Here is a 24,537-nt window from a genome sequence, read left to right as displayed (position 1 = left end):
AAGAGTGGAGTACCTGCAAACACTCTGATGCCTAAGTCAGCAATAACCCAATATTCTCTCTGCACTATATGAGTTTTAGATAGCATACCACCTGTCAGTCAGTAAATTGTCCTTTATACTACCTGGCATTATTCCCACTTTTATTGCCTACAGGGCGGTTTCCTTCTCCTATTAAGCACTAAGGAATCTTAATCAATACGGTAACTGCCCCCAGACCTTAACGGTAACATTTCTACATTCCTATTACCGTTGAACTTCTGAACTCTTGGACCTGTGTGTTATCTTTGTCATGACTGGGATAGGTCTACCCCTCTGCGCTGCTGGCCCATTACGCATCAGGACCCTTGGGCCGAGATGTACCAGCACCAAGGGCTGACATCTACTCGGCCTCCAATCCTAAACGTGTCTGCCACCTTGTCAAGCCACGCCTTGACTCTAGTGGCCAAGATGTGTCTGGCCATTGGGTTATGGTGTTCACGGCACCTGGGCCGAGATACATGCATCTGACTGCACCACCCTAATCCTCTTCTACTGACTGTGCCTTATCCTGAGTAACACCCTTTCCTGTCGTGTCCGTGGTCGAGTACATCCCTCCCAAGCTTCCCTATTGTACCTAACTAATGGGATGTACCCAGGCTTCCTATACACTTGGCAGGGCAGCAACCTCCAGATCGGGCTCTAGGTTCCGAGACCAGAGACAACCAAAGTATAATAGGTATACCTCGTTGATATCCAACAGGGCGCGGATTCTGGAGGAAGCCCTTAACGTCGACCTTATATCTCCGCCTAGAAAGGTCCCAACTCCCTCTCATGCAGACACCACGAAGCACTGCCGCTACCACCGAAATTATGGCCATACTACGGAAGAGTGCTTCACACTGAAGGACAAGATCGAGGAGTTGATACAAGCTGGGCACCTCAAGAGGTTTGTAAAACGTGAAGATGGGGAATTTTCATCCCGAAAAGAAGACCGAGAAGGAGGAAATGAGAGGAAGGAGTACAGAGCGCCAGCGTACGGAGGGAGGTGCGAAGATAACCTTCGACGGAAGATCGATCATAAGAGGGATGAGCCACGTGACGCACAGGAAAAGCCACTTCGGGGAGTTATCAATTACATTGCAGGAGGTTTCGCCGGCGGAGGCTCCACTGCATCTGCCATAAAGAAGTATGTCCGCGCAGTTCAAAGCGTGAATGCAGTTTCCATACATCCGCGTAGGCGTATGCCGCCTATCACCTTTCGGGACGACGATTTTCAGGCTGTTGACCCTCAACATGATGACCCGATGGTCATATCGGAGGAAATCGAGGACTTCGCCGTCAGAAAAACCCTCGTGGACCAGGGGAGCTCGGTGGATATCCTCTATTGGAGAACCTTCAAAAAGTTAAAAATCTCAGAAGCAGATATTCAACATTATTCGGAGCCTATAGTTGGCTTTTCAGGTGAACAAGTGGATAAGAAAGGCTATATCGACCTTTTCACTAAGTTCGGAGGAGGAAAGGTGACGAGGACGGTAAAGATCAGGTACCTCATTATCGATGCGCACACATCATACAACATACTATTAGGAAGGCCCTCTCTTAACACGTTGGGCGCAGTCGTCTCTACATATCATTTAGCAATGAAATTTCCTTCCGCGTCCGGAGACATCATCACCATCCATGTGGACCAACCCACTGCACGTAAGTGTTATGCAGATAGTTTGAGAGGACGACCCAAGTCACCCCCAAGATGCGCAGTACACAACATTGAGAAGACGTCGAGGATTAAGGGTGCAGACTTAGATCCTCACTTCAACGATGACACACGGGTCGAACCAGTTGAGGTCACAGAGAGGCACGACTTCGGGGACGGGCTCAAGTATACCTACATCGGTAAGGCATATGCAGATGTCGCAACGCTAAAGCAGACGCTAAACGAACATGCCGATTTGTTCGCCTGGAGTGCAGCTGACATGCCCAGAATCGACCCACGAGTTGCTTGTCACAGATTGTATGTTTATACAGAGGCAAAATCGGTCGCTTAAAAGAGGCGAAAAATGGAGGGGAGAAAAGAGGGACGCAACCAAGGCCGAGGTGCAAAAATTTCTCTCCGAGGGCTTTATTACAAAAGCTATGTATACCACTTGGTTAGCCAACGTGGTGTTAGTCAAAAAGTCCAATGGTAAGTGGCGGATGTGCACGGATTATACGGACCTTAATAAGGTTTGCCCCAAAGACACTTACCCTTTACCCAGCATAGACCGGCTTGTCGATGGAGCAGCTGGCCATAGAGTACTTAGTTTCCTGGATGCCTATTTTGGCTACAATCAAATACCTATGTATGCAGGTGATAAGAAGAAGACAGCTTTCATCACAGAGGAGTCCAATTTCTACCATGAGGTCATGCCCTTTGGCTTGAAAAATGCAGGAGCAACGTATCAGAGGTTGATGGATCAGGTTTTTCATCATCTGATTGGGAAGTGTATGGAGGTTTACGTGGATGACATGGTGGTGATGTCCGATTCACTAGAGCAGCATATAACAGACTTAAGGGAGGTGCTGCATGCAGTGCGTCGATATGACATGCGTCTAAATCCTGAGAAGTGTGTGTTCGGGGTCACAGGAGGAAAATTCCTAGGTTTCATGTTAACGTACCGAGGTATTGAGGCCAACCCGGACAAGTGCCAAGCTGTGCTGAGTATGTGTAGTCCCACAAACATCAAAGAGACACAAAGATTGATGGGACGTTTAGCGGCACTGTCACGATTCATGTCGGCACTAGCTGAGAAAGCACAGTCAATGCTTAAACTAATGAAGAAGGCTTGTAAGTTTGCGTGGGATGAAGCTTGTGAGCACGCGTTTGTTAACCTGAAGGAATATTTGTCCTCACCCCCGGTCTTGCACAAACCCACAAAAGGTAAATCACTTTTAGTTTATCTGGCTATTTCTAATAACGCTGTAAGCACTGCTATAGTCCAGGAACACGATGGACAATAACAACCTGTTTACTTCATCAGCAGAGTTTTGCATGATGCTGAGTTATGCTACCAGACAATTGAGAAGGTGGCATTGGCGTTAGTAGTCACAACCAGAAGACTATGGCCGTACTTTCAGAGTTATGAGGCCATAGTGCGAACCGACTACCCAATACACAAAATGCTGAGGAGACCCGATCTGGCAGGCCGTATGGTGGGATGGTTGGTTGAATTGTCTGAATTTCATATTCGCTGTGAAGCGCGGGGAGCGACCAAAGCCCAATGTCTGGCTGATTTTGTTAACGAGCTGGCTGGACAAACAGAGCTGAACGTTAACACGTGGACATTTTTCGTGGACGGCTCCTCTAACACTAAAGGCGGCGGGGCTGGTATAATTTTGCAAGGACCGAACAATCTTCTTCTTGAACAATCCTTGCGATTCGGATTCAAACCCTCCAACAATCAAGCGGAGTACAAAGCATTGATTGCTGGATTACACTTAGCGGTAGACATGGGCGTCGAGAACCTTACGTGCAAATTTGATTCGCAACTCCTAGTTGGACATATGGACGATAACTTTCAGGTGAAAGATCCTCTCCTCTCACGATATTACCATGTTGTGAAGGGAATGTTGGCACAGTTCAAAACAGTATAGCTGGAACACATTAACCGCACACAGAACTCTAGAGCAGATCTACTTTCTAAGTTAGCTACGGCGAAGATGAAGGGACAACATCACACAGTAATTCATGCTACTCTCAGTCAACCTACGGTCACCATGATAGATAGCAATGTCACGAAGGTCTCTAAAACAGAGGACAAGGGGTTGATGGCTCCCATAGTTCAATTCATACAACACGGTGAGGATAGCGGGACCGACGATCCCGCAATCCGAAGGAAGGCTTCGCGGTTCATGCTCATAGGCGGCGAGTTATATAAAAGGGGCTTTTCCAACCCTCTCTTAAAATGTGTGGCCGAAAATCAAACGCAGTACTTGCTAGATGAATTGCACACAGGCATATGTGGTTTTCATTCGGGCTCACAAGCCATGGCGTCCCGCATTTTGCGAGCGGGGTATTATTGGCCTACTCTCAAGAGAGATTGCGACAGGTATGTCCAACGATGCACTCGATGCCAACAGCATGGCAATCTCTTACACGCGAAGCCAGAGGAACTTCATGCCATTATATTTCCATGGCCATTCGCTATGTGGGGTATGGACATCTTAGGACCTTTTAGTCTTGGGAAGGGACGGGTCAAGTTTTTGCTCGTAGCGGTCAATTATTTTACCAAATGGATCGAAGTATAACCTCTCGCTACGATCACGGCTCAGCACGTACACAAGTTTGTTTGGCGCAATCTAATCTGTAGGTTTGGCGTTCCACAAACCATTGTAACAGATAATGGGCGACAATTCATTAATAAGGGGCTGGCTGAATTTTACAAAGGACTCTATATTCGTCATATTACTAGTTCGGTGGAGCATCCGTAGACAAATGGCCAAGCAGAGGCCGTAAACAAGGTCACATCGAAGGAATTGAAGAAACGACTCGGGGAGGCGAAAGGCACCTGGGTCGATGAACTACTGGAAGTTTTGTGGGCCTATCGCTGCACCCCCCAATCCACGACTCAGGAAACGCCATACAGCCTGACATACGGTGTCGATGCAATGATTCCTATTGAAATTGGCGACACTTCACTGAGAAGGCAGTTCTTTGACGTTCACCTTAACAACGAAAGCATGCTCATCAACCTAGACTTGCTTCCCGAGCTCAGGGATCGTAGTTGCATATGAGAAGCAGCATCCAAGGTTCGAGCTCAACGCCGCTATAATTCTAAAGTCAAGCATCGATCGTTTCTTCAAGGAGATTTGGTTTGGCGGATGGCTAGTAACGCACGAAAGCATGCAGGCAAATTCTCCCCTAACTAGGAGGGTCCATTTCGCATCCGGGAGGTAATTGGCAAGGGAGCATACCGCCTAGAGTATCTATTTGGGACCCCTATACCAGCAACTTGGAATTCGTCACATCTGAAATTTTATTATAGCTAAGACTCTTTATGTTTCACGCGATGTACTCTTTCCTACCTTGATTTTTTTTCCCTAAGGAGGGTTTTTGTCGAGGAGATTTTAATGAGGCATCCCTGTTACCAATAAAGTATTTGTGTTCCTTTTATATTGTTTTGCGATTGGATTGGTTCATTTTTTTCTAAGCGTCAATATAGTTCTTACTCTACCAAGGGGTCTGGAAGCCTCGTTAACCATGACGAGCCCTCCCCTCAACTATTCACCATGGGTCAGGTAGCATCATTAACCGCGATGATCCCTCCCATACACCGACACTACGCTCCATATAACGTTAACTTTTCCCATATCTCACCAAAACCTACCTTTTCCCAGCGCTCGGCCATCGCGACCGAGAATATATCTCCCTTAGTGGCCGACAACATTCCCGCTCGCATGCTAAGGGACGTCGCTACCACTCATCTTGCTAAGATAATTGCAAGACATGTTCCTGTTGCGTTAATTCACAGTACATATAAAGCAGTTAATTCAAACATCCAATCATATCACACAAACATACGATAGTTCATTACAGACGTCTTACAAATCATAAAAGTTCAGCACATGCCTTCAAGGCCTTTTACACATAACATATAATGTCCTCTTAGCACACAAAACAAAAAACATCACACACATAAGTTCATCAAATAGACGGCGGCGACAGCACCTTCCCTGGATCACTAGCAGCAGCTTTGGCAGACTCTATGTCGTCAATATGCATCAAGACCCCATCATAAACATCTTTCTCGATGTTAATCCGATCATCTCCTGCATCGAAGTTGAATAGGTGGGCAGTCTGGCAAACGGCTTTGTAAAAGCCTTCCTCATGTTGCGCCATGACATATCCTTCCAACTCATAGATTCGCTCCAGGGTCGAGGTATGTTTGGCCTGCAAGGCCGTCAATTTCTCCTCCAGCTTTTCCAGCGCGGTTTGGGATTCCTCATCTTTCATTTCCAGCTCCTTGCAACGCGTTTTCAGCGTATTGCGTTCCTTTAACAGCTGGGACCTCTCATTTTTCACACTACCCAACTGTAGAGACACCTCTTGCCTCCTCTGATTCGCCTCTGCCAAATCTCTTTGCAATGTTTGTATTTCAACAGATAGCCTACTGGAGTCTGGCAATTTGCTTAAAACCGTCTCCAGGTGTCGTCTCATTACCATAGCTCTCGCTTGAAACTCGTTCAGTGCATACAACACGGTCTCTGGACGGATGGCCGACACTATCTCCGCCTCCTCGGGGGATAAGGATACCTCTATGCCTTCATTTATCTTCAACTGGGCATCAAAGAGGGCCGACAAGGCGTCTTGGCTTTCTTCTTCAGCAGTCCTCGTCTTTTTTGGCGAAGGAGGGTGGGGGGTTCCTGGCTTGGAGGGCCTATCGTGACGTTTGCCCCTCTTTTTTTCAACAGGTGGGGGTAGCAGGTCCCCCCTCTGTGACGACCCTTCTACTGTCATCCGCCCAGCACTTCCACCACTCTTTTTCTTTTCTTCTTCCATCCTCTTCCGCCTTAGTTCCAAGTAGATATCCTTTCCAGAGCCACCGACAGCTGCCATGATACCTGCACAAACATCAATGCGTCAACCCCCATTAACACCATACCACTGGCATTTAGCCAAACAAGCATACATACCGAATAACTCATCGCGCGTATGGAAGGATCTAAATACACCAATAATTTTCTTTGAAGAGAGTTTCTTGGGCAGTTGGTCCAAGTAGGCCAATGTATGTCGGTCTTCTGGGGTAAGAGACTCTCTCGGCCAAATACGATATGTGGTGGGGGATTTGGTCCAATAAAAGGGAAATTTAGGCGTTCCACCATCAAAATAGAAATACTCAGCCCCAGCGGACCTAATAATGACTTTAAAGAACCCTGTCTTAAATCTTTTAAACGACTGGGTGTACGCAGCTAACAGGCATTGGTGACTCTGGCCTACAAGGGATACCCAACTGGCCAGTTCCCCTAACCGAGTACTATAGTACTACAAAAAGACTTGGGGTGATGGTTTCAGATGTAGCACGCGGCAAATCAATCTGAAGGACTGCAAGGCAGCCCAACTGTTGGGGTGCAATTGACTAGGAGCTACATTTAACACTCTTAACACACCCATTGTGAAATCGTCAAACGGCACGCATACATGCAAATCAGTCACTAAGGTTGCGTACATATAAAAGAAATCATGCGAATGACCCTCACGCCTGTGGCACACGCTATCCCCTCTCCTAACCCGCTCAACACTTACAATACGCTCATCAACGGTATCTGCTATGATATCAGCCCGTTTGCGCCAGGCTGCTAGTTCGGCGGATTGGGTGAACCGCGACAAGGGAAGCTTCACTCTAGGGTCTGCCCAGTCATACCCCGGGCGATGTAAGGCCGCATATTGCTCAGCCCCTACAGTACAGTCGCTATCCTCTAAGGATGTTAGACTATTCGACGAATCAGGTATATCCCGCTCCTCGTTTGACTCACTACACCTACTGGAAGAACAATAAGCCGAAAGGGATGACATACCTGGGGAGGCTGCTACTTCTTCGCTTGGGGGGCTTCCCTTCTCAGAGCGCAAATCCTTTTCACTATGAGCCCTCATCTTTATTTATAGGAGCCCACTGATATCAGTTATACATAGGTCATGCACGGATTTCGATGTCGCCATCATAGCTTGTATCTCGAGCCCCGTGCTATTTCCAGTCTATCTCTAGACCCTACACTCCTATTTCTGTTTTGCAGAGCTGACGTACGACCCCTCTCTCTTTCACTTATGTTTTCATACAGACTCTTGTTTTACTTTGTTTACTGCGAGCCTGGGGGGCTAGTGTATAGAAAGCCTGGGTACATCCCATTAGTTAGGTACAATAGGGAAGCCTGGGAGGGATGTACTCGGCCACGGACACGACAGGAAAGGGTGTTACTCAGGATAAGGCACAGTCAGTAGAAGAGGATTAGGGTGGTGTAGTCAGATGCATGTATCTCGGTCCAGGTGCCGTGAACACCACGGCCTAATGGCCAAACACATCTTGGCCACTGGAGTCAAGGCGTGGCTTGACAGGGTGGCAGGCGCGTTTAGGATTGGAGGCCGAGTAGATGTCGGCCCTTGGTGCCTGGTACATCTCGGCCCAAGGGTCCTGATGCGTAATGGGCCAGCAGTGCAGAGGGGTAGACCTATCCCAGTCATGACAAAGATAGCACACAGGTCCAAGAGTTCAGAAGTTCAACTGTAATGGGAATGTAGAAATGTTATCGTTAAGGTCTGGGGGCAGTTACCGTATTGATTAAGATTCCTTAGTGCTTAATGGGAGAAGGAAACCGCCCTGTAGGCAATAAAAGTGGGAATAATGCAGGTAGTATAAAGGACAATTTACTGACTGACATGTGGTATGCTATCTAAAACTCATATAGTACAGAGAGAATATTGGGTTATTACTGACTTAGGCATCGGAGTGTTTGCAGGTACCCCACTCTTAACGGTGGACCAGAGTCAGCCGTAAGGAGAGGAGACGTGGAGTAAGAAGAAGAAGACTGAAGGCTCTTGAGATCGCTTGGCTCCTACCCTTACAAGAACAATTGTATTATGAGTTAATTAATTGAGCCTAGTAAGTTGTACTGAGTCGAATTACATATTAGTATAAACAATTTCGGTATACTTGAAAACAAGCTTTCCAATTTTGAATTTAAAAATTAGTTACATTGCTTGAAGGCTAAATTCTTCAAGCAATTAACCATTACAAATATCATGCACATAAGGATTTGAGTTTTATTTATAAAATTTGATTCTATTCTTCTCTTTAACTCTAAATAGGTTAAGTCATGACTATGATATACATATCATGTGAGTTAGAAATTGAATAGGTGATTGATTGATATCTCAGCTTGATGAATATTAACACAACAATTTGAATGATGCTTTGATCTAGTTCGTAATGCGTTTGATTTTATGGGTTGATTCATATTATAACACCAATTAGAAAATTTTTGTAGTTTTCTCATAATAGCAGCACGAAAGATTGAACTTATTAGTCTTGAAGGAGTCGTGCGGGGTAATCATCAACATGATTTGGCTCATTGTAAGCACAACCATTAATGACAGTCCTGTGAGGTCTTACAAAATCATCAACAAGTATTTCTTTGTAAAAGAATGTCATTTCACTCCATTAAACCTGTGAAGCTAAAATGTCTTATTCAATTGAACGACAATGGTAATACAAAAGTAAAATTAACCAATAGAAAGGTTAAACATGTGGAAGGAAACTATTAAGGTGGTGGTGCGTCTTTATTAACGGTTTTGCCTCTGGCTCTCAGCTTCTCAACTTCTTCTTTCATGGCTTCTTTTCTCCTCTTGCTAGCCAATATTTTAGCCATAACACCACTCACGCTCGGGTCCTTTTTCTCCGTTGGTGGTGGAGGCGGTGGGCGCCTTGCAGCACCACTTGCCCTTTGCTCATCAATCAAACCCAACCCCACCACTACCGCACCACTCAGCCCCATCAATGTCCTACACGCAATATTGTAATTGTAACAACAATGCACCATTCTTTATTTCATCTTATTAGCTACCGTATTCGTTTTATTCATTTAATTTCAATAGACTACAACAGTAATAATAATGAGAGTAAAAGTAAAATACTTCTCTACGTTAACAAGTTATAAAGTATTACCTGCGACGCAGAGAGTGGTCACTATGAGAAGGGACTTGATGAAGATCAGAGATGGAAGAGGGCTGAGATTGTTGATATTGGGGACCAAAGCAGGAGACTGTTGACGTCGGAAAGTTACCATTTTTCCGAGAATAGAGGAGGCTGTTGCGGGCTCTCGAGGAGAGAGTGGTAGGAGGTGGTGCTAGTAAATGAGCCATTGGCTCCTATGATTAAGTTTTGGTGGTTATCTCGTTACACGAAATAGGAAAATACTGGGCAACATTAGTGTGGATGTTATTTGAATAAGTGTGTGATCTGCTAGTGGAAATCCATTGGCTCATTCCAGATAAGGTTCCATCGCTTTGTCCACCGTGGACCCTCCCCATCTTCGCCTTTGTTTTAATTCACGTTTTTTGTTTATTGAAACCAAACCGTGGCTCCAGAAGAAATTCTGCTATAGGTTCAAGTGCTCATCGGCTTGCCAGTTTCAACGTAAAATATTGCAAACAGTGCTCCAGTGCACATGTACAGAATTTAGAAAATTTGAGAGAAACAATTACATTTAAAATATAAGTCAAAAATGAAATTCACCCTTTTGGTAAACTAAATAACTACTAAAATCGAACCTCCAAACCCTAACCCCATCAAAAACTCCCAAATCCCACCTTTTCCAAGCTAACCCACAAGTGGCCAGAAATGATACAAATAATGTTCCTAATAGAATAATCCTATAATACTGTTACATCAATGGATGAACTTTACATACCATAATACAACATAATGTTTACACAGTCAATCAATATAATAACCAGTACTGACGTGTGTAATTAAACTGCTCCCAGGCTAGCCCATTTGCCAAGGTCATATGGATCAGCATAGTAATACAGCTTAATTCTATTAGACAAAGATAGCCCTACTGCCAGTGGAGAAATTCTAGTGCCAGAATCATCTTGTTCTGAGGGGTCATCAGTAAAAGCTGCAATATCTCCGAGTAGTTTGAAGGAAATTCTGCGAGTTTGAATCTGGCCAGAGAAGTCAAAGTACATTGGTGTTCCCGCTCGTGCCTCTGGTAATCGGTACTCACCAATGGTGACCACGGTATGGGGTTCCTGAAATCAATCAAAATAGTCCGGTTGTTTCACCCATAAAAGATGAATAAAAAGGAATACTTCAAAAGTGGGGCGAGTAGATGTAAAATGTAACAAAAGAAAATGTCTTTATCCGACAGCTCGTGTTCATGGAACAGTCAGTTCATAACAAGCCTTTTAGAGAGCCAGAGGTCTCTAAATCAATCGGAATCGCCCCTTTCTAATTAAACAAAAAATAGAATTTTAGCATAGACTAGGTGGACTATGGACCCCTGATTCTATGCCTCTAGCCAATGTAACATAAAAATCATCTGTATTTATTCACCTAAGAGCTTAAGATTTCGAATTGCTATTTCATGATAAAAATAAACTTAGGACTTAGACTTCAAAATATCATTAAAACTAAGACTTTGTACATTTTACCCTTATGTTGTGGTCAATCGCGCTAAGAGTTTTTGTACCGATTGTATGAAGTCCAATGCGTATAAGCTTACTATTCTTTAAAAGTTTTGGAGTGCACATACATCCTAGGAAGGTTGTGTCCTATGTTCCTGACTTTTGGCTTCCTCTTCCTTCACATTGGATTAAATGTAACATACTTATGCTGATGGGACAGCTAAAGGTTCTCTTAGTGTATTTGGTTGTGGGATTATTTTTAGAGATCATCATGCTTCCATTGTGGATTATTTCTCTTCATAGCTTAGTGTTCATAATGCTTTATATGCTGAGATCATAGGTGTCATTGGATTAATTTTTGGATTGAGTGTAACTCTCAACTTATTATTCAAGCTCGGTCCAATACTCGTATTATTCCTTAGAATCTTCACAATAGATGGTTGAATTATTGTGTGAATAATAATACTACTATGTGCATTCATTGTTTGCCTATTTTTAGAAAAGATAATCAATGCATGGATAAAGTCATTATGGCACTAGATCTCAAGGTTATACTTGGTGGGACAATGTTCCTAGTTTTATTTGTCCTGAGTTTTTATAAGAGATTTGATTTACCCTTTCAAAAAGGGTTAGGGATTAATGGGCAAGGTTTGGTTCCCCCACTGTTTTTATATTTTCTTCTTTCTTTCTATAATTATTTTGATGTGCCGCAAATGATTGATGTTGTTGGTGGTGTCAACATAGTTGGGGTGGCAAATAACATAGTGATGCCATAGTACTCCCATTTCTGTTAAAAAAAAAAACAAATTGCTCTTATGAAGGAAAATTTTCTATGAAGTGTAACTTTAAAAAACAAACGGACGATCTATTTTTCTACTACTTAAAAATAGGAAAACTTGTGCTTCTTCGTGGATATAATAAAAATACTTTGTGAATTAAACCCTGATGCCTTTTTTATTATTTTAAAATTCATTCTGCATATTATTGTGCAGGTGCCAAACAACCATGACCCCAACAAAAAAATTAGGTACACAGAATCAGAGCTCTAATAAACATAGCAATTCATGGAAGGAGAACCTCCATGGATATACCTAGGCAAGAGAAACGTGACAAAAAGCAGTAATGTTTCAGTAATTACCTGGAGAACAGATACTTGAATATGCAATACGGCTGGAGTGATGTATCTGTCATCCACAAGGGAAGGAAAATGTTTGCCATGTACATCTGAAAAAGGTGAATGGGTAACCCGAGGCTTGATTGCACTAAAGGCATCTAGACGAAAACCAGCAAGCAAGGGAGAAACAGGAGACAGATACTGCTCCAGGACAAGATCATTGTCCATCAATCTTTCAGCCTCAATTGGAACCTGATAAAATAAGATGTTATTACATATTTTTGAGACCGAGATAACTTCAAAAACAAAATGATTATCACAAAAGGATTAAGAAAAATAGCGTATACTTTACCTTGAATCTGTTTAGCTGTGGTGCTCTTTCCAACCACCCAGTCAGGGCCAACTGGTCAGAGCTTTGTTGTGGTTTAAGATCAACTTCCTTCCTAGCGGAGCTTCCAACCACTAAAATCCTCTTGGCATGAAGACAGGGTTCACTCTCAATAGATCCTCCAAATGAGGCACGTCGAGTTTCTTGTGCAAAAGGGTTCTCATCAACAGACAACAGATTGAAGTCATTTCCAATATTCATAGAACTTGAACCCACTCGCGGAAGGCGTAAACTTATCCATATTATGCTGCAGCGAACAGAATTCTTGAAGGGAAACTTCACATGTCTAGGAACTTTATGCTCTGTTCCTGACTTTTCAGGTCCATATAATTCTGAGGAAGCATTAATCATAGATTGCAGATCCCACTTTCCCATTAAAGATCTTTCTTCCTTGTGTATTTTGTTACTTGCCCAAATTTGCACCTGTGCCAACATATTCCTAGAGTTTAACTTTAAACTGAATGAACAATAAAAGGAAAAAATAAAGCACAGAGGAATGACATACAAATACTTACAATAGGAGCATCAGCCGCAGAGTAGCCACATGGACTGACAATCAATATAACCCCACTAACATCAGAAATATTGCCCAGGACAATTCCAAATTCAACGGCAGAGGTACGAGATGGAGCTTTCCAATATGATAACCCCAAACCAGAATTTAAAGGCGCAAGCAATGACAAAAATGGAGCAGAATCTGCTGCTGCTTCAACCTGCAATTTCATGGATAATGGTTATAGCATATAGATGTGTTGCAAAAGCAGGATTACACTTGCATTTGAAAGACCAAGAATCATACTGGCTCCCCAATAAGCAAAAAAATCTATTATTTTCCCTGCATGGTGGCAACACAAAATTTAACCACATAATGCTTCACTTAACATGCAATTAGCACACACAAGCGGATAATAAAAGAGTCACAGTTGATTAAACCACTAAAAATGATGAAATATTTGTTATAAAGCAGCCAATGTAATTAACGATATATGGTATTTGCTAGTTTTCTAAATCTTTTCTAGACAACAAGATTCTCTTTACTATATTTTTTGGATATATCACTTGAAAATCATTAATTCAGCTCCAATAGTCTAGCAAAATGAGGCCTCGTAATCATACACAAGAATTCAGCTACAAAAAAATCATATACACAATTCTTGCAATTGCATGCCTAAATTTTGTGATTGTTTGAACGAAAACTTATATCTCAAGTTCTTGCATCAATTGTATCAAATTTCCTTCCTTTCACAACAACATATTCACCGCTGAACAATCAAATATTAAAATCATTTAGATAATTGGTATTAATCTCATCCATGCATGATTTAACTCTTGATGAAAGTTATATATCATTGATTAAACACATCTTTGGTAGATGTAGCTGTATGCAGCTTGATAATTCACATGGAAAAGTAAAAAAAAAAAATGAAGCAGTGCCAAAAATAAAAATAAATTAAGTTAAATAAATACCGGGTGTAGAAAGCTGCCAAAAGGAAATTCAGCAAGGGATTCATATCCATTCAGTAACGAACGTACTGTTTTTCCATTACGCTTGTTATCATCGGCATTATTCTTTTCTAGAAGATAATCCCAAGATAAACCAATGATTTGCTTCAAAGCATTGCAAGCAGCCTTTTCCACGCGTTCTGTTCTTCGTAAGCTAATCAGAACCCTCACATGGTCCAAAATCAATGCCTGAAGCACAATATCCTGGCAACATCGTTTGCAAATTATACCATCCCGAGCTAATAAACGATTTACAGGTAAATCAACAAGGCCACTTTGGCTTGAAGCACCATTGTAATTCATGACCTCTCCTCTAGTGTTATATCCAACAAGCAGAAGTGCCCCCCTCCCTGCACAGCAAACTCTACAAACCTTCCTTTCACATTGGGAACACAAGAATATAGCTTCTGAAGCACCAGTAGATGACATTGTGCTAGATGAATGAACTTCCTTTTTAATTTCAGCACGCACTTCACAGTTGCCACCAGAACAGGTTTCCTCAAGACTGATAATATTCCAGAAATCTATTGGATTATCATCAAGAGTCCCAAGACCAATAGCAGCAACAATTTTATCTTCAAGAGAAGTTTCACCAAGCAGAGCAAGATTGTTTGCAACTTTAGATAATTTTGCCATATAAGCTTCATCAAGAAGTGCATTGGGATTAATGGTTGCAGGATCCATTCCAACGGATAGCAAGGCTCTATCCCTTTCAGCAGCAGAAAGATTCAACTTAAGACGTTCAATTTCAAGTTTCATGGCTTCAATGAAGTTGATTTTTCTTTGCTACAAAACATACCCCAATACTTCACGAATTAGATTCAAACCGAAGATACCAAAAGAACAATTACTTCTTCCGTTTAAGAGCTATATGTATAATATAACTTTACATTCAGTGCCCCAGCTAAGCCACCCCAAGGGTGGTGAATCAAATTATTCAATCCATTTTAAGTGACTGATTAACCAATCACTATTAACCAGTTCTCCAACATCTCTTGGTTTGGCATGGCTTATCAGGAATTTCACATTTTTTGCTAAAGAAATTGTATTAGGGAGAAATGAAAAAAGTATGACTCATAATAGAAATATCCTCAAACAAATGAAATAAAATGCTGCCTAGACTCTCCCTACCCAATGAAAAATGAAACTCCCTTGAAATAGCTGAGTACTGGAGAGAGAAGCCATAAGCATAACCTATATCTCAGAGTGTAAGCAACACATTTATTCCATTTTTCTCTTTATAAAATAACTACTTAATAGAGAAAGACAAGGAGGGTTTCAGGCCTTTTAGCCCCGAAGATTTTAAAGTCCTTCCATTAATCCCAAATTTGCAAAACTCGATTCTCTTTTGGGGCAATACAGGCAATACAATCCGGAGAAATAAAGTTAAAAAGGACCAAGAGACAAGGGGACTAAATGTAAAAACCCCCTGTCTATGTAACCTTGAGGACTAATTTAAGGGACTTACTCAAATAAAACCTTGACTCACTTTTTGATCCAACCAAATACACAATTTACTTTTCCACCACCTCTAAATTAACCAATATAAACTGCTACAAATTCTGAAGTATAGAAATTTTATCCAAATAAAAGTGAATGTACTCTGATGCAAATACAAGTGTGAAATTTGGTAAATAAGATAACAATATCCCTTAGTGGAAACTGCAAGGAATCTGATAACAAATAACAATCATGAATGAAACTTACATCCAAATATTATGTCATGAATCATCTTTGACAACAACAATAATGTATGGAACATTCATCATGATGAGAGAAAAGAATGTTATCGGAAAATTTATGATGATTCATAGAAACAGCATGAAATTTATAACATACCAGACCTGGCCCCGCAAGAGTTTTAAGGCACTTCAAATATTGTTCAGCATTACTATCTGAATGTCGGGCATCTTCTGCTGAAAATTTACCATCACTTTTGGCACCACGATTTTCAACACTTAGGTCCAAGAAATCAAGTGGGTCACTTTCCTGGTAGACAACGTTGTCAGTAACTGGTTGTGCAAGTGGGTGTGGAAGTGGGTCATCCCCAGACAGGAGGTCAAGCAAAAGGTCAGCAGAACTGCCTCCTTGCTCGGTTGGTGATACTTTTTCAATGGATGAAGGGTTAAATGGACTAGTATCAGAATCAGATAAAAATGGATTTTGCTCTTCTTGAAACTTCTTGACATGCTCAACTAATCTTGTACCAGGGCCTTCGTTGGTAAATACATCACTCCAAGGAAGAGAAACTCCAAGGATTTCAATCTATAGACAAACCACATCATATAGCAGCAATTAAAGATTTATGTAACCCAAATTTACAGGTCTACCTTGAAAATAGAAGTAGAGCAATAAAGAATAAACTCGGCAATTGAATTAATACTAATAGGCATGGGGAGAGCACCTACGCAAGTAAATCATTCAACCACTAGTTTAGTAACAAGTAGAAGAACGATAAAAATCATGTTGCATTGCTTTTTGAGCACGGGTCTAGATGTGCATTTTCAAATTTAATTTGAAGACCTTGACATTTTAAAAAATATTTGTTTCATCAAAATGAAAATTGTATTAGAGAAAAAAGGAAATAATGAAAATGTGCTAGAATGAAATCCATTTAGAAAAGGAACAAGTTTTCGTCATTATTGAAATGCAGTGTAAATTAATACTGAGACAACAATTCACTTAGCTAGGAAACATTAGAATTAAAAGCAAAGGATACTTTAGCACCCGCTATTTAAAAATGGGGCGGGCAGAAAGATTCATTAAATTTTGATTTTAGTAATGGACTTTCACACAATACAGAACCTCAAAATGGATCTACATCAAATTTACTAATGTTATACAGAGAATAGGAGAAGAATGGGATTTTGGAAGTAAAATTGTTACATGGAGAATTTAAACCTATATTGATTGATTATCAACTCACCTATTCAGCTAAATTATGCATCGTATTTGCAATATATAGGATTTCAATCACAAGAAAAAGTAGTGCAGTCATGCAATCCTCATAGAATGTTAAATAAAAATGCCAAACACTATTATAGTTTGTCAAGCCACGACTCATACCTCACCAAGTGTTAATGGTTTTCTTCCAGAAACAGTTGGATAAAAGGTTAGTGCAACTACGCGAGTAAGGAAATCCCACTCTCCCTCAAGTTCCTCAAAATCATACAGTAAGGAGAAGGGTAATGCATCTTGGGAATGAAGACGAGAATTTGCCCCAGTTATAGCCACATCTTCTGCACTAATTGCCCCAGGTAAGGGTATCACAAGGTTGGTCCCACTTGCACATTGTGGTATAGAAGCACCCTGCCAAATAGATGTCAGACAGGTTCAGATGTCAGAACTATATTCATAAAAACTCCATAAAAGAAAGTAATAAGTTGCTTGCCCCTTAGCTAGACAAACCATTGCTTACAAAAATTCAAATAATGTTATTTTATACCTAAGCAGATATTGCATTATGTAAACCATAAAGAATATACAGTCAAAATAATAATTAAAAACTGAAGATGCCTTTCAAGCTATTCCTTTAGAAAGTTTTACATTGCACACAACACAAATAAGCGCAAGAATTCTTCCTATTCAAATAGCATGACCAACTATTTCAGTAGTAATATGCACACATGAATATTAAGTTGTTAGACACAATGAGAACCAAATACAGACCTCCAAGACCAGTTTAAGCCCATCTAAATGGCGCCCTGTCCTTACATCAACTGTAGATGGATAAGTTGAATCATCTGCACCATGGGATATTGTGAGAAGGAGCTGACAAACATGGCAAGGTTCACCGAGATAAATAATGATTTCAACTACATCTGCAGGCTGTGGACAAATCTGTGACAGGAAAAGGTATACATATTTTGGTAAGATGAGATATATAAAAATTTCAGGTATATATAATTGAAAAAAATTATACATGAAAAGCAGAAACCATTTAGCATACCCAGACAAGGCCTTTTCTTTTGAAACTCAGAAGATTAGCTTCACCACCAGAAATAGGAAACAAGTTTGCAATTGGTTTGAGAACAAAACCAGACGGTCGAGATGGTACCTACAATGATCAGATGGCTAAGTTATTGATAACTGCTTGCCTGTTCCCATTAAAAACCACAAGGTTTTAAAGTTTCAACATTAAAAGTTATACCATATTGGCATTACAAGTCAACAGTTAAAAGTGGAATCCCTCAACCAAAAGCAGACATGAATACAGAAAATTTAGCGACAGAGAGATGCAAAAAGTGAAAGGAGATGTGATTCAGTGACTAACATGAAATTAATTATGAAACTGCAATTGCTAGGCACTTGATGCATGAAAAAGAAACAGAAAGGCATCACTCAGTTAACTTTGACAGTTGGCAAGTCACATACATGTAGAGGTTTAAGGGAAATCGATGGAAGATGCTTGAAAAGCCTCAATCCAAGAAACATTTCTAATTGCTTTTGACGAGAGCTATCCACAACTGCATTCTTATATCTTCTTTGCAGAGTGATTTTCACATTCTGTGCAGCAGAAAACTGTTTAAACTTTCCTGCTTCTTCGCTGAATATGCTAAGTATTTGGCTATGCATTGCTTTGGAACCGGTGTAAAGAGTAGCATGAATATCCCCAGCAAGTAAGAAAAGGTCAGAAAGTTGAGATACGGGAGATAAAATTGTTGTTCTCTTGAACTCCTCAAATGTCATATCAAATCTCTTCCATGGTTTATCGGGACATGGATGCATCCATGTGGTTGTTCTGGTATTGTGGTCAATATAATATGTTTTGCCTGTCACAGCATCAGATCGCTTCTCCCACCCAGGTGGCAGTGGAGCAGTATATCCACCATAATTAGTTCTTATTGACTGATAACCAAAAGCCAAATCACTATCAAGTGATATCCCTAACCGTCTACATTGCTCGGTGAATACTTGGAGGCAGCCAAAAAAACTAGCAGCATTGGTCCTATCCAAAGAATCGGCACAGTTAAAACGTATGATCCCATTTTGATGTGTTCTTAAGCAGAATGCACCTTCAAAATCATCATTGTAGATAACTTCACCTCTGCAATCATTTATTCGTTGTCGGGAAGGCAAATAATCCCCTTCAGATATACCTATGGATATAGTAGGTGCTTTCAGAAGTATCCATAAACCTTCAATTGTGATTTGTTCACCTTTTAATTTTGTACTAGCATGCCAATCATAATTTATCAAATGCACCCGAGTGTACGGAAGCTTCCCAGATGATCTAATAAAGTTAATAGACTCCTCGAAATGTTGAACTAAAAGGGACTCTGACTTCCCTTCACCATTTCGAAGCAAGTTTATGCAGACAATGGGAACCAAGGCTTTCCTGTTCGGTTTCTCACCAGCACGTACATCTAGATTTCGAGCATCGTATCTCTTACTCAGTCTTCCATAATACTCTACACTTCCTTTATAAGGATCGCAATCTGAAACATAAATTTCAGCTTCTGCAGCTGTAATTTTCAGTTCTGCACCCCACCAGATAGGAATAGTGCCTCTTCGCCACACATATGTGTTGAAAGGTTCACTTTGACCAGATCGTTTGGGAACCCATACAAGTTGTTCACACTCCACTTCATTTCCTGCAAAATGGAACCTAATAAACATTTGGCAAGTGGTAATACTAAGGCACACAAATGATGATTATCAAGGGGGCAAAACAGAATATATGATGAATAAATGATAGGAACAGTAAGCACAAGTTACACTACAAAAAGAACTAGGGTGAAATAAGTGATTGTGAAACTTTCCCTATTTGGGAAATTAAACAACGAGATTAACGCATGTCATTGGGAAGAAAAATAAGGTTCTACATAATAAATAGAAAACGAGTAGAGCTACTGAAACTATAATTTACAAGATGATGGAAATCATAGACAAACAGGAATAAGTTAAAATAAATTATTATTTCCTTAAAGTCAGCCCAGATAGCTATTCTTATGTGAGTCAACAAATCAACTAATTATAATGGAAAATGCAAGTTAAACAAGCAATGATATCTACATTCACCTGAACTGAAACATGAATTTAGGCCCCTTGCCAAGTATCGAGTACCCGGGTGAAGCCTACTTCGACGAGCTATGAGAACCACAATACCTTCGAGTTGACCTGAGCTTCCAAAACTTCTACATTCTGCAAACCCCTACACATCAAGACCAAGTGAGACAAAAGAATGCACATGTGAATTTCACATCTTAATCGATCTATACACTTACTATCTTTGGTACAGCATTGCTATAAAAGATAATCACTAATTGAGACAGAGCCTGCACAAGCATGGAGGTAGAAAAGAAAACCAATACCCACAAAAACAAACTAACAGCCAAAGCACATCCATACCTTCATGATTATTTTATCATTCTCACTATACAAGGATGTGAATTACAAAACTTAAACAAGTATACCACAATTGCGAGTTCATAAAGAGACTTTTTGTTGCATCAGTCCACTACAATCTCGTCTACCCATGTTGCCAAACGCAACAAATGCCATCTTTCAGAAAGCAAACCACAAATTCATTCATTTACATCCTTAGTTGTTAATGCAAAAAATTCATCAACCTCCTAACAAACTCATCTTTCTTGGCATCCAATTTGCACAAACAAAATCTTTCAGCTAGCAAGATAACAGAGGTAACCATGGTTCAAAAAACAGTCTGCAACTACAATTTCGATCACAACATTAAGGTTTGTGGGGTGTATTAACTGAAACACAACGACAATTGCACATTGGTTTGCAATTTCGTACAATATCTAGGAACGCAACAAACATCAACCGGGACGACAATTCAAAACCTTGAGTAACATTAATTGTATTGAACTCCCGAATTCAGATTATCCTATTTTCACGCAATTAGCAAGATTCAACAAAGCAACTGATATCTCAAGAGCAAGTTACACTAGATTCACTCAGTTGCACATTTGAAGTATCCAACTCTCACGTACTTTCTTGCAATTCTCAGGGTTCAATAGATAATTCTAAATTATGGTATACTACATTCACTCAAACGTAAACAGAAGAGATCACAGAACCTGCAGTAGCGTGACGCAATGCCGTGGCAAGCCAATATCAACAAACGGCGTAGAAAACCACGCGTTCCAAACAAACTCCTCATCAGGTTGATTCATCGGGAAGCGGCTTGGAAAAGGGCGCGTAACATCCCTCGTCTCGCAGAAGTAATGTTTCCCGTCAATATCAAGCTCCGTCAACTCCTGCACGTTCTTGGCCTCTCCCTTCCCCAGCGACACCGCATTGTGCAGCGGAATCCTGATCCAGAGGCTCTCCGCCACCGTGTACACGCAACCGCCACCCGGCATATTGGGAACGCTGGCGGTCAACCTCGTCGCGACGAGGAGCATCGCCACGTTCCCGAACGCGGCGTATCCTAATATCGCCCTTGCGGGAGTCTTGCTCTTGCAAGCAAATCGCGATCCATTGGTGACGAAATTCAAGGCCTCACCCTGCGACTTGAACAGATCGAACCCTGGCCTGGCAAAGTAGAGAAGCGCCCCGGTGGTTGGATCGACGTAGATTACCTGAGTGTCCGTTCTGATGGAGAGGCTCACGATGATGTAGACTTCGTCGGACTCCAGCGTCACCACGATAACCGACGTGTCCCTCAAAGCACCTGAAAATTAACGAACGCGAATTCGTTGGGAAATGAAAATTTATCGAACGGTAATGTAACGGGTGGATCCAGCTTAGCTTACCCGGTGAATCCATCGGTTAGGAATTGAATCGAAGGCGCGCCACCGCTCATATACGGAATCGCTTCCGGCGAGGGATGAAGATTTGGGGATTGATTCCGACGGAATCAAGTTCACGACCACCGAAATGAGTATTGCCTCGCTTCAGGCGAGCTAATTTATTTTACGATAAATGGATTGAAAACAAAAGAAATTGTTTGTTTTTTTCATGTATCTCAGTAGAATGTTTATTTAGTGAAATCATTTTCCTTTTCTAGAATTTAATTCTGTGTGTTATAGGCTAAATTGTGTATCTTGTTGTTCAGATTTAATTTGTTATTCTATTTTTTAAAAAGTAGTTATTTCTTTATTCTTTTGTATTTTGTTTGATTATTTTTATGCGAGTTCGAAGTTATCATGCTTAGTAATTTTAACACCATCACAATTAAAAGTGTCAAAAAAATAATCTCATAAAAAAAAATTGGCACGCATAATTAAGTAATTAATATTGCGATATTTTTTTATCAATGATAATATTTAAAATTATGGTCTATTTTTGTGAACTTTTAAATTTGTATTTTACTTTTGTCTAACAAAAATATAAGCGTGATAATACGTGTGTATTCGCATTTTTTAATTTTAAAAAATTAAGATCAATAAAAAATATTTAATTAATTTTTAAAATAATTGTTAAATATAAATTTAGAAAAATAAAATATGTAAACAAAAGAAGTTTTTAAAATAACAATTTAAGACAAAAAAAATTAGAATAATAGTTAAAAATAAATTATTTATAAAATAATTAATTTTTAAAATAATTAAGGATAAAAAGAATAATGAAATGTGGACAAAAATAATATATCTTTTTATATATTGTTATAAATATGAAAGTTAAAGTTAATCAAGTATTACTTTGTATCAACTAAGTTTAATAAAAACCTTGTACATTTTGTAATAAATGGGTCATTAAACAAAATAATTAAGTTTAAGCATAATAAAAGTTAAAGTTGATCAAGTGTTACTGTGTATCAATTCATTTTAATCAAAAGCCTTGTACATTTTGTAATAAAGGATCATTAAACAAAATAATTAAGTTTAAGCATAATAAAGTTACGATCAAAATTAGATTTTTTTAAAAGTGAATCACCGATTTTTTTTTCTTGTAAGTAGGGAATACATATTAATTTTGCAGTAATTGAGATAAGAAATTATGATAATGACTAATAAAAAAATCAAATGTATTAAAGGACAAAATTTATCAATAATTGAAAATATTTTTCAACAAAGAGAAATTATTGATTTAATAAATATCGTGATTTAGTAATTCTTTTCCTTTACTTCTGTTCTTTTTTTTTTTTTCTTTCTCTACTTCTTTTTTCTTTTTGGCCAACATTGTTGCCACTGTTATTACGTCTAATGTTGTGTTAGTGCACCCATCATTGTCATTGTTGTTTGTTGTTGTATTGAGTATTTTTTACTCTTTCTCTTATTCATCCTCCTTTTGTCATTGTCATCGTCGCAGTTGTCGTTACTATCATTGTCTCCTCTTCCTCTTTTTCCTCATTCTTCTTCTCTTACTATTCTCTTATTATTGTATTTGTCTCTTCTTCTTCTCATACATCTTCATTTAATTTATAACACACATTTCATCATATTTGTCAAAAAAATTGGTGTCCATTTTATCGACATAATTACTAATGACATTACTAATTAGTTTTAAATATATAATTACTAACGGATTTACTAACAAATTTTCATAAATTCAATTACCAACAAATTTTCAAAAAATTAAATTATCATGGATTGATCAAAGAATATTTAAAAAAAAACGTAACCACGAATCATGACATGGTTAAAATTAAAACAACAACTTTGTCATAGAATTTATGGATGAAACCCATATACATAATGGTAAGAGTGATTTATATTTCATTTGCTTAAGTAAATGAATGCACATTGTTGTATAATTATTCAGATGATGCGTAATTAGAACATCATGTACTTTGGAGTTAAGCACATGACATTCTTTATGCTCATCTTTCTATAATATTTTTAGCATGGACTCATCGTTATTGTCTATAATATCACACTAATGGGAAGTAATTAAAGAGAGTTAAAAAAAATAAAGAAAACTAAAAAAATCAAATTTAATAAAGTTAATTGTTCATTCTTACGGTACTAGTAAGTAAAAAAAAAACTCAAAATGTTGGTACTTAATGAAAAAAATTTAAAAATTTGAGTTTCATATATATATAGAAAAAAAATAATTAAAATAATATATATATATATATATATATATATATATATATATATATAAAAGTATTCATTGAATTTATATACAATAAGAACAAACTTAACATTTAATCAAATAAAATTTGTCATTACATATTGTTTTTATTGTGAAAAGTAACATTATAAGAGAGGTCATTAATAAGTTTTTTAATGGATATAGGATTTGTGGACAATTTAGGAACATGTAGAAAGTTTTTCAAAAGTATGGTTTGATTTACTTAAGATTGTCCTATGCTCAAGTCAAGAAGAGCATAAAATATATGAATATATAAAGTGAGTATGATAGAGATTGAGTGAGTATTTCTGGTAAGAATGTGTCGTATTTATGGGTAAAAGTGGGCAAAAAATGTAAAGGTGGCAGTTAGTTGTCAAATAAAATTAATTGGTGGAATATTCATTATTTGCTCTA

At 39.4% G+C, this 24,537-nt stretch overlaps 2 protein-coding genes across 2 annotated transcripts; both read right to left on the bottom strand.

Moving 5' to 3' along the window:
* Nucleotides 1-9,075: 9,075 nt before the first annotated feature.
* Nucleotides 9,076-10,005, bottom strand: LOC114178448. The gene is made up of 2 exons (XM_028064363.1): nt 9,672-10,005; nt 9,076-9,508 (listed from the first exon to the last, which is right to left on the bottom strand). Exons 1-2 carry the CDS (start codon nt 9,866-9,868, stop codon nt 9,268-9,270), a joined length of 438 nt encoding a protein of 145 aa, XP_027920164.1. The 5' UTR covers nt 9,869-10,005; the 3' UTR covers nt 9,076-9,267.
* A 187-nt stretch (nt 10,006-10,192) lies between these two features.
* Nucleotides 10,193-22,086, bottom strand: LOC114178447 (probable phosphoinositide phosphatase SAC9). Its single transcript, XM_028064362.1, has 13 exons — nt 21,861-22,086; nt 21,183-21,778; nt 20,161-20,293; nt 18,514-19,733; nt 18,089-18,196; nt 17,809-17,979; nt 17,206-17,448; nt 15,979-16,404; nt 14,104-14,925; nt 13,152-13,349; nt 12,601-13,059; nt 12,273-12,500; nt 10,193-10,759 (listed from the first exon to the last, which is right to left on the bottom strand). The coding sequence occupies exons 1-13, from the start codon at nt 21,871-21,873 to the stop codon at nt 10,478-10,480; spliced, it is 4,899 nt and encodes a 1,632-aa protein (XP_027920163.1). The 5' UTR covers nt 21,874-22,086; the 3' UTR covers nt 10,193-10,477.
* Nucleotides 22,087-24,537: the final 2,451 nt, after the last annotated feature.

The sequence above is a fragment of the Vigna unguiculata genome, chromosome 3 (genome assembly GCF_004118075.2).
Source record: "Vigna unguiculata cultivar IT97K-499-35 chromosome 3, ASM411807v1, whole genome shotgun sequence".
Taxonomy (NCBI): domain Eukaryota; kingdom Viridiplantae; phylum Streptophyta; class Magnoliopsida; order Fabales; family Fabaceae; genus Vigna; species Vigna unguiculata.
Note: the sequence above shows the minus strand (reverse complement) of the source record. Positions and strands in the feature narration are given on the sequence as shown.